A 16,244-nucleotide genomic window follows, 5' to 3' on the forward strand; every position below is an offset into this window, starting at 1 on the left:
AACTTCCATGAACGATAAATAAGTATGTGTCCTGTAACACCTTAACATCAGAAAAGAATGGAGAAAACAAAATTGTCAACTGGTAAGGAAATAAAGTTGTTTTTTGAAAAAGGAAATACGTTAAATAAGGAAACAAGAATACTAGTGGAATTCAATATTTTATTTTGTCCTTTATAATCTGCACTAGAAAAATATGCCAGTTTATAAAGAGATATAATATACCTTTAAAAAGGACATTCATAGCCTAATGATCAAGACAATTCTGATAGATCTAAAAAAAGACATAAAAAGCAAGGTAAAAAAAAGTTCAAGTAACCCTAAACAGGCAGGCCATAGTACCCATTCCAAAGCATGTGCAAATTTACTCAATGATCCTTAATTCCAGAAAGTCATTATCCCAAAGTACCATGCCCCTGCTCTCACACTAATAAAGTATCCTGCAGCTTCTCTTGATAAAGCTCATATACACTTTAGGTTAATAACCAGAGATACATTCAAGCCTGTATAACCGAGTTCAACAGTAAAAAATGAAAACCACATAACTGATATTTCCTAACTCCTGCAAGTGCATTGAAACCTTCTCACAGGAAGGTGGAAGACAGTAACAACTAGGATGCAGGATATCATAAAAACTAACTCTATATTTCAAAAACAAGAATTTAGGTGCTGGTTAGTCAATTTTTCTTGGCCTGTATTATATCATTTTTATATATGAAGACATAACACCTATCTAATCAATTAGAAAATACTGGCCTGCTAAGTGCCAACAGAGGTGGCTCACACAGCTATATATTCTGATTAAAAGAGGTCTCAGAAATACCTCTGAAACGAAACCTTCAGAGAAAAATGCATTTCTGTCAAACTTATCAAAGAAAAAAAGTCTGAAGAAATTTATACATCAAATACTTCCAATTTTAAGAAAAAAAAACATACCTGAAAGGAACGCAAGTTTTTTCTTCAGAATGGGTAGTATTACTGAAGCCTCCATTTTACTCTAGTAAACTTCCTCACTCCTGAAAACGAAGAAAGTTAAATGTCAACTACAAGATAATAATTATTCTATGAAATACATACTTATGATGACATATGCCAGGGTGTCTCAATTTCAGATTACTGACATTTGAGTCAGATTACACTCGTTTGTAAAAATTGTTCTGTGCATTGTATTTAGCAGCATCCTGGCCTCTATTCATTAGAATACCAAAAGCACTCCCCCTTCCAGGCTGTGACAACCAAAATGTCTCCAGACATTGCCAAATACCCTCTGGTAGGCAAAATCACAGCTGGCTGAGAATCACCGGCTTAACTGTTTTTGCTTGTAATTGTGTTTGTTTTGTTTTAAGTAGCTCCACGCCCAACATGGGGCTCTAACTCAGGACGCTGAGATCAAGAAGCATGGCTCTACTGCCTCAGCCAGCCAGGTGCCCCACTGGCTTAACTCTTCCAGGGTAGTAATCAGGCTAGAAGTGGCTGGTACAGAACATTAATTCAATAACTATTGGTGAACAAAGGAATCAATTAATTTCTCAAACAGGCAGTCTTTTCTCTATTGCTCTCGCTATTAATTACACAGCTTAATTCCAAATATCTCTCTTGGTTTCACCATTAAATGGAGACCTCTAATCTCTCATATTTTTGCTTCTCCATAACATATGGTTTACACATCCTCATGTTTACCTCAAGATATTTCCTAATAGGCTGTTTCAATTTTTGTCCCCATTGTTAACTATCTCCATCTCTCCACATTCTGAATTTTTTTTAATTTCCAGGGAAAAATTTGATTAACCGAGTTGATCTCTTCCTACCAAGCTATAATCCACTGTTCTTGGTTTATTTTTCTAGTGTCCACGTGGCCTCAGCCAAGAATTATGGCTAAATACAAAATGGGACTATCCATATAGCAAGGCCCAAGCATAAGACCATTTTCCTCAAAAGGGAGCTTTAACAGCACAGGCATCTGGAGGCATAGCCAGCCCAGTACACTATTAAAATGGATTTCAAGGAGAGCAGAACATTTAAAACAAAACAAAACAAAATTCATAGATTCAATTATATTATCCACCTATACTTAGCTGCATGTCTGAGAGAGTATTCTCCACCATATTTCATCCTTCCTTTCCCTGTCCCACTTCACACCCATCATCACAAATATAGTGATGGCTCCTTGCAATATCCCATGAATTTGCATTGTTAGTGAAGCCATAATCTTTTATTTAACAGCCTCCTTCTTTAAAAAAATTGAGATACAGCTGACATATAACATTATATTAGTTTCAGGTGTACAATATGATTCACAATTTGCATATACTGTAAAGTGATCATCACAGCAAGTCTAGTTAACATCCCATCCGTCACCATACATGGTTACAATTTTTTTCTTATGATGACAACTTTTAAGACTTACTCTCTTAGCAATTTCAAATATGCAACATAGTATTATAAACTACAGTCACCACAGCATGCTCTCTTGAAAATAATTCTCAAGCAGAGTAGAAAATGTGACTCCACATGAAAATAATTATTCAGCAAATATTTGCCATGAAGTTATCCCATTTCAGATACTGTGTTATTAGCTTGAGCTAAAAAATCAAATCATAGCCCTGCCCTATGAAAAAAAGAGCAATCTTTTAAGGGGGAAAAAAAAAAAAAGAGTACTCTTTTAAGGAAAAAAACCCTCAAATACTGGGGGAAAAAAAAGATGTAGTCTTAATATTTGCCAAATAATGACTAATCAAACAAGATTACTTATAGAAATATATACCATGTATACAACTTAAAAAAAACCATTATTTCTACCTATCTACAAAGAAAAAAAAAGTTATAAAACTAAATATATTCTTATCAAGTTTTATTCTTAATATTGTTTGCAATTTGTTCATTTTTGTTCTGCATCAGCCCCAGCTGACATACAACTGAAAAGAAAAATGATGGAAAAGCTCACACTACACATTTTAAATCTAAAGCCAGTAGCAGTTCATATTTCCAGATCAGTATATCTTGACCTGATGAGTCAGTTATCCAGCTCTCTAAAATCAGATAGCTCAGATTCACATCTATGGTCCCTTCTCCCATGACCACCTGGTCAGAGACTAGATTTGAAAACTTGATAATGCAGGGGTCAGAGCAAGTTGCCCCGAGATATGCCACCTTGCATTCAGATTATTTTGAGCTAAAAACAAAAACAATCAAGGCCCAAAAGACACAGTAGAAACTCTGACTTTCTCTCTACCTGCCTAAAAGAACTCTGATCAACAGTAAGAGAGCTATATCACCTTAGGTAACCACATTATAGTATGAACTCAGGGCAGTAGACAAAGAGGAACTTAAGCAACCTTCATCTTTGATTAAAGTCCTCCTATACCCTAATGTCCCCACTGTATCTTCAGGGCCCAACATTTGTTTATCAAACATTTACTGTTTTTCATCTTCCTGTGAATTGCTTTCCTACCCCCTTCTCCTAAGTTCAGTATAACATATATACCTCATTTTGCCTGACTATTTTTTGAATCTCATATTTATGTGGATTCCCTATAGGCAATTAATTTGATTTCTCCTCTCAATTTATCTCATGTCAATTTAATTCTTAAGGAAATTTGTTCTTAAGGAAAATAAGCTAGATAAACTTGAAAGGTAGAGAAAAATTTTTCCTCCCCAACAATAACTATGATAATAATGAAAATTTACATTTACTAAGTATTTACTATAAGCCATGCATTGTTTTCAATGATTTGTATTAACTTATTTAATCCTCACTTACTTCTACAAGGTAAGTATCATTATTATTCCTATTTTACAGAATTAACTGGGGCTTAGGTTAAATATTGTCCAACGTCTCACAGCTAGTTAAGTTGGGAAGTCAGGACTCATACTCAGGCAATGTATTCTAGTAGTGATATTCTCACATTACATTATAAATTTATAGGTAAAACAGCTCTGAAAATATCCAGTGACATCTAGCCAACTAAACAAGATGCAGCTATAGTCTATATACAAAATTAAAATATCTGGAGTGTGTGTGTGTATATATATGTGCATATATCATATATTTATGATATATATGATATACACATATGTGCTACTGCTTTGATTCATGCTAAGGCACCATAACTTGCCTACCATTGCTTCAACAATCATCGGTGCAAATGGCAAGTGATGTAAGAATTATTATAGGGATCCATGGGTGGCTCAGCGGTTTAGCGCCTGCCTTTGGACCAGGGCGTGATCCTGGAGTCCCAGGATCAAGTCCCACGTCAGGCTCCCGGCATGGAGCCTGCTTCTCCCTCCTCCTGTGTCTCTGCCTCTCTCTCTCTATGTCTATCATGGATAAATAAATAAATAAATCTTTAAAAAAAAAGAATTATTATAAAAATAGTTTTAACCTCAGAGACCCTCTGTAAGCTGGAAACAAGAGAACTGCTACTCTAGGTGGTCAATGGGATGCTCCCACAAAGGAATTTCAACCCTGAAGGGATAATACAGATACAGGAACAACTTAGCCATAGAAACAGAACTGGCTTTCTAACCAGGTTTTTCCTTTGGCATGAGCACAGACCAATTTCAATTGCCTTTGGTTCCTTCCTATTTTTTGAGTCTATTTCTCCATCCTTATCAATTTTGTGAGTTGTATAACATCCTTCCAATAAATCCGTTTCCTACTTAAGTTAACTAGAATACCCTTCTCATTAGGCAAAGGAGAAACTTGATTGGAATAGGAAGCAAAACTATAACTTAAGACGGTTTCTGCAATCATTTACTGCTGCTTCTTTTTTTAATCTCTTGCCATTTATACTGAATAAAATGTCCATCAACACTAAGGTTTAGTCACTGTCACAATAAAATGCAATTAACTAGTACCCAAGAGAAAAAAGGAACATCTGGAATTCCTAAGATGCCATAAGGCATAAGAAATGATAATTGCAGCTAACCCTTAAAGTAATAGCTGTGTTATACCAGCTTTGCAAGTCAGGTTATTGATTTTATGCTGACAAGTGTCAAATCTTTCACCATTGTATTATTCTCCATATACTTAAAGTGAAAAAGGAAGATGGTCTCGGTCTCCAGTCTAGATTTACCTTGACACACTACGATATCCAAAAGCAATTTTATTTTTTGTCACTGTCACCTAAGAGATGGAGGCTTTATCCAAAATTTCCATTACCTTACAGAACCATCTCAGCATGACAAAATACTAGATTTTTTTTTAAATCAAACAGCTTTTTTTCTTAAGAACATGTTGAAAGTGATGAAAAAGTAGCTAAAGAGGAATATAGGTTTTAGGGTGTGTAGGCCAATTCACATGACCCCATGGATAAAATGTGAAGTAGCCAAGAAATGAAAGCTGTGATTTTGGGGCACTTGGGTGGCTCAAGTATCTGACTTGGTTAAGTATCTGACTCTTGATTTTGGCTTAGATCATGACCTCAAGATCATGAAATCAAGCCCTGCATTGGGCTCCACTCTGGTTGGGAGTCTAAGATTCTCTCTCATGGCTAATAGACACATAAAAAAATGCTCAACACCATTCAGCACCAAGGAAAAAAATCAAAACAAAGAGATACTGCCTCATACCAGTCAGAATGACTAAAATTAACAAGTCAGGAAACAACACATGTTGGCAAGAATGCAGAGCAAGGGGAACCCTCTTACACTGTTGGTGGGAATGCAAACTGATGTAGATACTCTGGAAAAGAATATGGAGCGGCAGCCCGGTGGCTCAGTGGTTTAGCGCCGCCTTCAGCCCAGGGCTGGATCCTGGAGACCCGCCCCCCTCTCTCTCTCTGTGTATCTCTGTGTATCTCTGTGTGTCTCTCATGAATAAATAAAATCTTTAAAAAAAAAAAAAAAAAGACTACCTTATGACCCAACAGTTGCACTACTAGGTATTTATCCAAAGGATACAAACAAAGTGATTTCAAAGGGGCAGGATGTCTTTATAGCAGCAATGTCCATAACAGCCAAAATATGGAAAAAAGTCCAGATGTCCACTGACATGTGAATGGATAAAGAAAACATGGGGTGTGTGTGTGTGTGTGTGTGTGTGTGTGTGTGTACACACACAATGGAATATTAATCATCAAAAAGATTGAAATCTTGCCATTTGCAATGACACGGACAGAACTAGAGGGTATTATGCTAAGTGAAATAAGTTAAAGAAAGACAAATGCCATATGATTTCATTATATGTGGAATTTAAGAAACAAAACCAATGAACATAGGGGAAGGGAAGGAAGAATAAATACAGAGAGGGAAGTAAACCATAAGAGACTCTTAATCATAGAAACAAACAGAATTGCTGATAGGGAGGGGGAGGAAGGATGGGGTGACTGGGTGATGGGCATTAAGGAGGACACCTGATGAGGTGAGCACTGGGTGTTGAAAGCAGCTGATGAATCACTAAATTCTACCCCTGAAACTAATAATACAGTATATATTACCTAAATTCAATTCAAATTAAAAAAAAATCCTTAAAGAGATTTTTTCACTCCCTCTTCCTCTCCACTCACTTGCACTCTCTCTAAAAAACAAACTTTAAAAAATTAAAAAATTAAAAAAAACAACTCTATGAGGCCAGTGTTCCTTATTCCCAAAACCAGACAAAGACCCCACCAAAAAGGAGAATTACATGCCAATATCCCTGATGGACATGGATGCCAAAATTCTCACCAAAATACTAGCCAACAGGATCCAACAGTACATTAAAAAGATTATTCACCATAACCAAGTGGGATTTACTCCTAGGCTGGAAAGATGGTTCAACATCCACAAATCCCTGTGATGCACCACATTAATAAAAGAAAAGACAAGAACCATATGATGCTCTCAATAGATGCTGAAAAGCATTTGACAAAATACAACATCCTTTCTGGATTAAAACTCTTCAAAGTGTAGGGATAGAGGGAACATACCTCAATATCATGAAAGCCTTATATGAAAAATCCACACCAAATATCATTCTCAATTGGAAAAAAATTGAGAGCTTTTCACCTAAGGTCAGGAACATGGCAGGACGTCCACTACCACCACAGCTGTTCAACATAGCACTAGAAGTCCTAGCCTCATCAATCAGACAACAAAAAGAAATAAAAGGCATCCAAATTAGCAAAGTAGTCAAACTCACTCTGCGGATGACATGATACTCTATATGGAAAACTCAAAAGACTCCACCCCAAAACTGCTAGAGCTCATACAGGAATTCAGCAAAGTGGCAGGATATAAAATCAATGCACAGAAATAAGTTGTATTTCTACATACTAACTTAAGAAGTCAATCCCACTTTCAACTGCAACCAAAACCATTAATAAAAACATAAAATACCTAGGAATAAACCTAACCAAAGAGGCAAAAGATCTATACCCAGAAAACTACAGAACACTCATGAAAGAAATTGAGTAAGACACAAAGAAATGGAAAAATGTTCCATGCTCATCGATTGGAAGAACAAATACTGTTAAAATGTCTATGCTACTTAGAGGAATCTATACATCCAATGCAGTCCCTATCAAAATACTATCAACTTATTCCACAGAGCTGGAATCCTAAAATTTGTGTAGAGCCAGAAAAGACCTCAACTAGCCAAAAGAATGTTGAAAAAGAAAACCAAAGCTGTTGGCGTCACAATTCCGGACTTCAGGCTCTATTACAAAGCTATAATCATCAAGATAGTATGGTCCTGGCACAAAAACAGACACATAAATGGAACAGAACAGAGGACCCAAAAATGAACTCTTAACTCTATGGTCATCTAATCTGCAACAAAGCAGAAAAGAATAGGGGGGAAAAGTCTCTTCAACAAATGGTGTTGGGAAAATTGGGACAGCCACATGCAGAAGAAGGAAACTAGACCATTTAATTAACCATACACAAAAATAGACTCAAAATGGATAAAAGACCTAAATGTGAGACAGAAACCCATCAAAATCCTACCGAAGAATGCAAGCAGCAACCTCTTTGACCTCAACAGCAGCAACTTCTTGCTAGACACATCTCCAAAGGCAGAGAAACAAAGGCAAAAATGAACTATTGGGGCTTCATCAAGATAAAAAGCTTTTGCACAGCAGTCAATAAAACTGAAACACAACTAACAAAATGGGAGAAGATATTTGTAAATGACATACTAGATAAAGGGCTAGTATCCAAGACTATAAAGAACTTATCAAGCTCTGGGCACCAGGGTGGCTCAGTTAGTTGGGCATCTGCCTTTGGCTCAGCATGATCTCCAGGTCCTGGATCAAGTCCCATGTTGGGCTCCTGCTCAGCAGAGAGTCTGCTTCTCTCTCTCCCCCTCTATCTCTCTCTACTGCTCCTCCCTACTCATTCTCTCAAATAAATAAATAATCTTAAATTATTATTAAATAATCTTTAAAAAATCATCAAGAACAAATAATCCAATAAAGAAATGGGTGGAAGACATGAACAGACATTTCTCCAAAGACAACATACAAATGGCCAACAGACATTTGAAAAATGATCAACATCACTGAGGATGAGAAAAATACAAAACCACAATGAGATACCACCTCACACCAATCAGAATGGCTAAAATTAACAAGTCAGCAAACAACAGATGTTGGCAAGTATGCGGAGAAAGGAGAACCCTTATATTGCTGGTGGGAATGCAAGCTGGTGCAGCAACTCTGGAAAACAGTACAGAGGTTCCTCAAAAAAGTTGGAAATAGAGCTACCCTACAACCCAGCAATTGCCCTCCTGGATATTCACCCCAAAGATACAAATGCAGTGATCTGAAGGGGCACCTGCACCCCAGTGTTTATAGCAGTAATGTCCATAATAGCCAAACTATGGAAAGAGCCCAGATGTCCATTGACAGATGAATGGATAAAGATGATGTGGTATACACACACACACAATGGACTACTCAGCCATCAACAAAAATGAAATTTCACCATTTACAACAACATGGATGAAACTAGAGAATATTATCCTAAGCGAAATAACTCAATCACAGAAAGACAATTATCATATGAGCTCACTCATGGAATTTAAGAAACAAAACAGAGGATCATAGGGGAAGAGAGGAAAAAATAAAACAAGACAAGGGACGCCTAGGTGGCTCAATGGCTGAGCACCTGCCTTTGGCACAAAGTGTGATCCCAGGGTTCTGGGATGGAGTCCTGCATCAGGCTCCCTGCAGAGAGGCTGCTTCCCCCTCTGCTTATGCCTCTGCCTCTCTCTCTGCATCTCTCACGAATACATAAATTAAATCTTAAAAAAAAAAAAAAACAGAGAGGGAGACAAACTATAAGAGACTCTTAATCACAGGAAACAAACTAAGGGTTGCTGGAAGGAGGGGGATGGGGGAACAAGGTAACTGGGAGATGAACATTAAGTAGGGCATGTAATGTAATAAGCACTGGGTATGATGTAAGAGTGATGAATCACTGACCTTTACCTCTGAAATCAAGAATATGTTAGTTAACTGAATTTAAATAAAATTTTAAAAGAACTTTAAAAAAAATTTTTTTAAGAGGAAAACTAGGACAACCAAGTAAGTATATCTTGTCTCCCCAAGATCATAAACCATCTCTAATTTAACTTTGTATTTATTCATTCATTGCTCATTTAACAAAATTATAATAAGCACCTAACAGATCTAGGCAAGGCTAGGAGCTAGACATACCTGCCATTCAAAAATATCTCATAAATGAATGTATAAATAAATGAACAAGATATGAAACAAACACCCTACAAGTCCTAACATTATCACAAGTGTGGGGTAATCAGAGGGCCATATATGCATGCCTCTCCGTCAGAGCAGTTCCTCCCGGTTTCTTCCTACTGGGATGGTCTCCCACAGATCTAGCAGGTACATGAACCGCTGGATGCTGGAGAAAAGCAGGTCAGTGATGTTGGTTGGATGGAGAGCAATGATGCTACCAATGGGCAGTCATTAGAGGGCAGCAGAGGACATGCTGAGATTCAGGAAAAGAGAACTGCAAGCCTTTTAATCAAGACGGGGCAAATTACACTTCATAACAGATTGTAATTGATGATATGAGTGGGTACACTGAAACTCCTCTCTCAATAAGTATAAATCAACCAGTTTATTTAGAAAATTTAGTTAGATTCTTCAAACAGCTTTAACAACCAGTGAAAACCCATTAGGATAGCCTAAGGCTAACTAAATCATCCCTAATAAGTCTACATCAAGTAGACACACGATGGTAATGAACAAAATCAGAACACTGGCTCCTCAGCCTGCATTTCCAGAAGAAATACTACAGTTGTCCTTAAGTTCAGACTAGAAATACCTTCAACTGTTGTTATGAAGTAAGAGCAATCATGGAGACGAAAACAAGCAAACACACATAGATACTATCTAACTGGTTTGTCACTCTACATATCCACATATGAAATTATGCATAAATAAACAGTATCCAACTTTACAATAATACATCAGGAAAGCAGATCAAGAGTTGAAAATTTCTGTAATTTTTCGTTATGCCAGGGTATGATTATTAATCTGGTTTTATAATACTATTGACAGTCCTAAATGAAAGAACAACAATCCTTTTGAATAGATTTTAAATAAAACTGATAAAATAATGGTTAACTTTCACTATAATATACATCAATCCAAAAACTCTAAATAAATTTCTCTAAATAAAACTGAAAGCTAGGGATGCCTGGGTGGCTGAGTGGTTGAGCATCTCCCTTTGGCTCAGGACGTGATCCTGGGGTCCCTGGATCGAGTTCCGCATCGGGCTCCCTGCATAGAGCCTGGTTCTCCCTCTGCCTGTGTCTCTGCCTCTTTGTCTCTCATGAATAAATAGATAAAATCTGTAAAAAAAATTGAAAGCTAAAGAAAGTGTCACCATATAATATCATTTTTTACAGATGTACCAGGACCTAGTTTATTCAGTAAGGGAGGGAGAAAGGAAGAAAGGTTAGAAAGAGAAATATTTTGAGAGTTTACTATGAAAATATCAATAATCTACCTCAAAAGGCAGAAAAAAATTCTATATTAAGTTCAGTGGGACATTAAAAGTCCTACTGAGGGACGCCTGGGTGGCTCAGCGGTTGAACATATGCCTTCTACTCAGGCCGTGCCCCCAGGGTCCTGGGATCAAGTCCCACATCGGGCTCCCCTCGGAGAGCCTGCTTCTCCCCCTGCCTGTGTGTCTGCTTCTCTCTGTGTCTCTCATGAAAAAATAAAATTTTTTAAAAAAGAAAAAAGTCCTATACTCCAACTAAACTTCAAACATTCAAAGGTCTACGGCTAGTGGTGTAACAGCCCACCACTTAAAAACTCTCTTCAAGAACAATAAAAGCGAAGCACTCCTACACCACTCTTCCTGCCCTGCCCCTTTTTCAAAGGAGCAAGTGACACTGGTATCTACAAGGTCAGACACACAGGCAAGTCAGCTCCATAACGCTCTCTTCACATGTCTAGCTGTTCTACCAAACCTTCAGCAGCTGCAAACCTCCATTTTTTGGAGGTCCAACTTTAAAAGTTCCTTACGTGCATGAATTTTTCAAATCTTTGGTTCTTCTTATCTGTGCAGTGATAAATTCTCAGGAGTTTGGCTGCTTCTTCACCAAAAGTGAGGAAGAGCAGGAAAAAGGAATATTGCTTTAGAGAAGTAAGTCAGGTGTGTAGAATTCTAGGAAGGTAGAGAGATTTCTGGCATCCTCAGCTATGTAGTACCTCACAGCTAGAGCCTCTTTATATGCTTCTAAAGCTCTCAGAGGAGCTCCCTGCCTTCATGGTTTCTGCATCTCAGCCTCACACTGAGCTCCAAGAAGCCTGGACCACTTCCTTCTCTAGGAAAACGAATATATCCATCAAGTTCACCTCGCTGGGTAGGTCTCCCTCCATCACAAGAAGCAGCAGCACATCCAGCCATAATAACTTTACAAACTCATGGTCTCATTTCTAGATTCCAACCTCTCTTCACATGCTATAGGTATCTCCTGCCCTCCTCTTCATCTCAAAATTTCTCTGGGTAATCACCAAACCTCTTCTCTCCTAACCTTTACCCTACAAAGAAGTATTCTTCCTCTACCCTTGGCAAAGACGTACATGCCTTTAATTGAATTGATCTCAGACAAAATCCAATATTCCAGCTATTAAGTCTAATGGATTTGAAAAGACATTCACATGTATTATCAGATTCCTAATTCCAAAGAATTGGCATCAAAATTCATTTTTAATATCCAACTACTTATATGTTGGATACCACACCTTCACAAGAGAACTTTTGTTCAGCCAAAATACACATATAACATGAACTGAGATTTTGGCACTATCATATTTTTTTGTTTATACTATGTCAATATAAGGCACATACATACCAAACACCACACTGGAAAAAAAAGTAAAAAATCACACTAAAAAAGTTCAAAAGTATTTAAGCTAACTAATACAATGGGAAAAGTACTCAAAAATGGAATTACAGTATTACCAGGCAGAAGAAAAGCCAGTACATGGAATATGTATGAGTTATTTTCCATAATACTAAAAATCTTGTTTAAAAATAACAATACTGTAATGTACTTTTGAGGTAAAACTACAAAAGCAATACTGAACAAACTGCAAATCCTTTAACTTGTTCACTAAATGAAATGTCACTTCACCATCAATGGAACAAATATGACACATAAAAAACTACTTATAGAATGACCACATCTTTTATACCTCATAAGGACTATTAATAATACTAACTACCTTTCCCAAGCAAAGACCTCCTGCACCGAAAACTTCTCTGCCATGGGATTCTTTTTCAAAGAGCTATTCTTTCTGAAAGGTAGTTTGGTGCAATGGTCAATAAAGATCATGGCCTTGGAGACAAGGTGTGACTCCAAAGCAGCCACTTACCAACTAGGTGGCTTACACAATTCCTTTAATTTCTCATATGAGCACAATCATTAAACTAACTCACGACTAAGGATTAGGTGAGCTAATACATGTTTAGTCTTTAATATACTAATCCAAGATGGTAGGCACTCAATAAATCTATTACTAGGAGGTAAATTTTCCTTCCTCCACCAATTGTTGATTTACTACCACTGATCCTCCAGAGACCAGAGCCAAAGCATTCCCTCCTAAGGCTTTCTTGATACAACATACTAAAATGGCCACAACTTTATAAGAAGTAACTGAATACATCCTGGTATTGTTTTTCTGTGGGGTTTTTTTGTGTTCAAGAAATATTTCATTCTCACAACAATATACTATTTTGTTAGTATCCCCATTTTTTTCTGATGAGACACGTGAGACACAGAGAATGTCCCTAAGATCAGACAGAAATAAACAGATTTATAAATCACAGACTTACAATCATAGACAGCATCTACTCTTCTTCATTTTATTGATAAGGAAACTGTCTCAGTCTGTTTGGGCTGCTAGAACAAGAATATCTTAGACTAAGTGGCTTATAAACAATAGAAATTTACTCCTCACGGTTCTGGTCAGGCTGCTATAACAAAACATCAGAGAGTGGGTGGCTTATAAATAACAGAAGTTCTTTTCGCACATTTCTGGAGGCTGAGAAGTCCAAGATTAATATGTAGGTAGACTCAGTATCTGGCGAAGGTCCACTTCCTGACTCACAAGAGGACCATCTTCTATCTGTATCCTCATATGGTGGGAAGGGCAAGGGAGCTCTCTGGGGTCTCTTTTATAAAAGCACACTAATCACCTCCCAAGGCCCCCCTTCAAATACCATCACCCTGGGGGTTCGTTTTCAACATGTGAATTTACAAGGGACACAAACAGCCAATCTAGACCAGAAACTGAGATCTAGAGGAGATAGATTTACCCTCCTAACGTTGTGTAGCAGTAACAATGTTAACCTCAAATTCATGAAACCCTAAGACCCTGCCCAGTGCTTCTCTCCAATATCATCACACAATAAAATCTAAATTAAAAACAAACCAAAGTAGAGAACCATTATTTCATTATGTTAATAATTTTTAAAATAGATAAATACGGCCCCACAAAAACTTACCACAAGTATTCTTAACAGTACTACTTGTAACCCTCAGGACATGGAAACAAATATCAATTCTGAATGGATAAATAAAATGTGGCTAAAAAAAAAAATGTGGTATATCTATATAATGGACTACTACTTAGCAAGAAAAAGGAATGAAGTACTGATACAAAAATAACTGAACTGTACAATTAAAATGGTTGCATTCTATGGCATGTAAATTTTATCTCAAGAAAGCTGTCAAAAAATATCTTAAAAAATAAACAGAATTGCCCATTTTGGAGGTTAGGGAAATCTGGATGAAAATAATAAATACTTAAGTATTAAAAAATAAAAACTAAAAATATGTAAGAAGTTCCAGGAAGTCTGTCAAATGAACTGCATACGCTGAGCAATTTATTCTCAATTTCCACTGTAATTAAAACACATTGCTATGAAAGAACTTCAGCTGCAGAGACAAATTTTATTCAACACTATATATTCTGGCTGGGTCAAACAGTAAGGATACAGATTAAGTGGATTAGGCAGAGAGAAGAATGAAGAGTATAAGCAATAATGATACACCACTTTTATGTTCACAGATGCCCAAACTTTCTAGCATTCTAAATAAATTGATACTATACAGGGAATGAGATTTGCTTTTTACTTTTAACCCACAGGGTAAGATTTATAAATTAATGTCTTACCTCTTAGGGTATCTCAAAGTTTTCACACCAACGCACACATTAGACATCCAAGATTTGATTAAAGGTTGAATAACATTTCCTTCAATAGTATCACATTTTAAAACAAATCAAGGCTGCTTTGGAGAAAAGTATAAAATGTGCCTCTGAACTAAAACAATACTAACACTGTTCTGTAGGCCCTACATATCAAAGACTTAAAATAGAATGCATATCACTTTAAAAGATCACCCAGTCTAGGGATGTCTGGGTGGCTCAGTGGTTGAATGTCAGCCTTCAGGGCAAGGTGCTGGGGTCCTAGGATTGTTCCGGCATCATCGGGGTCTCCGCAGGGGGCCTGCTTCTCCCTCTGTCGGTGTCTCTGCCTCTCTGTGTGTCTCTTATGAATAAATAAAATACTTTAATATATGTGTATCTATCTCATCTACTCTGAAAGGCAGAATCTTAGTTACCTGTGTATTTACTTACACCTCCAAAAAAAAAAAAAAAAGAGTAACATTACTAAAATGTTCTATACAGCAGTGTCCTAATCCCTTTGCGTTCACTGCTTCATTTATAACTCACAACAATCCTGTTAGAAGTAGTGTTGTCACCACTTAACAGCTGAGTAAACTAGTGAGCTGAAGAGAGGTTACCCTGCCCCAAGTCATGTAGTTTATAAACAGCACAACTAATATTCAGACCTAAGGCTGGGTCTAAGGCCTAAGTACTTTACTTCTCGTGCTCTTCTTTAATGTAATAACCTTTAATATAATATGAATAAAGGTCTTTAACAGTTCTTGAATACAACTGCTCACTTTTAAAATATACTGACATGAAGGTTACGTTCGTTAAGAGTCTCGTATCTTCTAAAATAACGTACTTCAGTGTCTGCAAATGAAATGTTTCTGGGATTTACATCAGTAATGGGGGGGAGCATACAAGGAATAAAACATACAGTTATGTGTTGATAACTGTTGAAAGAAAAGGATACATAAACTGGTTCATTTTACTATTCTCTTTTTGTATGTTTGAAAATGCCTATGATAAAATTTAAAAGGCTCAATATTTAAATATGCCAATATCGTAAAAAAGGAAGCTATAATCCTTTAAAATTTTTTTGCATTTAGCTATATTTTATTTCAAAATCAAGTAGGCACAAGAAATAGATTACACATAATTTTAAATAGTCATATATTCACCAGCATCTTCTAAAACCATTTATGGAGAAAGATCTGAGTATTTGGTCCCATGTAAAATTGCTGAGAAGGAGGACACCAATTAATTCTGTGAGAGGGAGAACCCAGAAGATAAAAAGCAGCAGGCCGGCAGATAGAATCCTGGCTTCGGCCACTCTGTTGGCACTGCGGCACTGTCGTTCCCTGACTTTTCAGGTCCTTCTTGCATTTAGACTGGGTTCCTTCCCTCAGTAGTCTCCCATTCCCTGTACCCCATAACCATATCACAGTGTTTTTTAAGTGAATAAATTACTAAGAAAAGCATATGCCCACAACAGGCATTCAGTGTAATTCGCTGTAAACAGCAGCAGTTGGTCAGAGACCAGGAGATCTCTTAGGTGAAGAATCAATTAAATACCACATTGTTCAACCCAAAAAAGAGAGTCCAAAGGTT

At 37.0% G+C, this 16,244-nt stretch overlaps 1 protein-coding gene across 2 annotated transcripts in view; it reads right to left on the bottom strand.

Moving 5' to 3' along the window:
- SESTD1 (SEC14 and spectrin domain containing 1) overlaps positions 1-16,244 on the bottom strand; it is a 136,674-nt gene that overhangs the window by 86,977 nt on the left and 33,453 nt on the right. For both annotated transcript variants that reach the window (XM_041721963.1, XM_041721964.1), the window contains exon 2: positions 934-1,013. In XM_041721963.1, coding sequence (XP_041577897.1) covers positions 934-988 — 55 coding nt within the window. In that variant the 5' untranslated portion in view covers positions 989-1,013. The remainder of the gene's footprint in view (positions 1-933; positions 1,014-16,244) is intronic.

Source organism: Vulpes lagopus, chromosome 11 (genome assembly GCF_018345385.1).
Source record: "Vulpes lagopus strain Blue_001 chromosome 11, ASM1834538v1, whole genome shotgun sequence".
Classification (NCBI taxonomy): Eukaryota; Metazoa; Chordata; class Mammalia; order Carnivora; family Canidae; genus Vulpes; species Vulpes lagopus.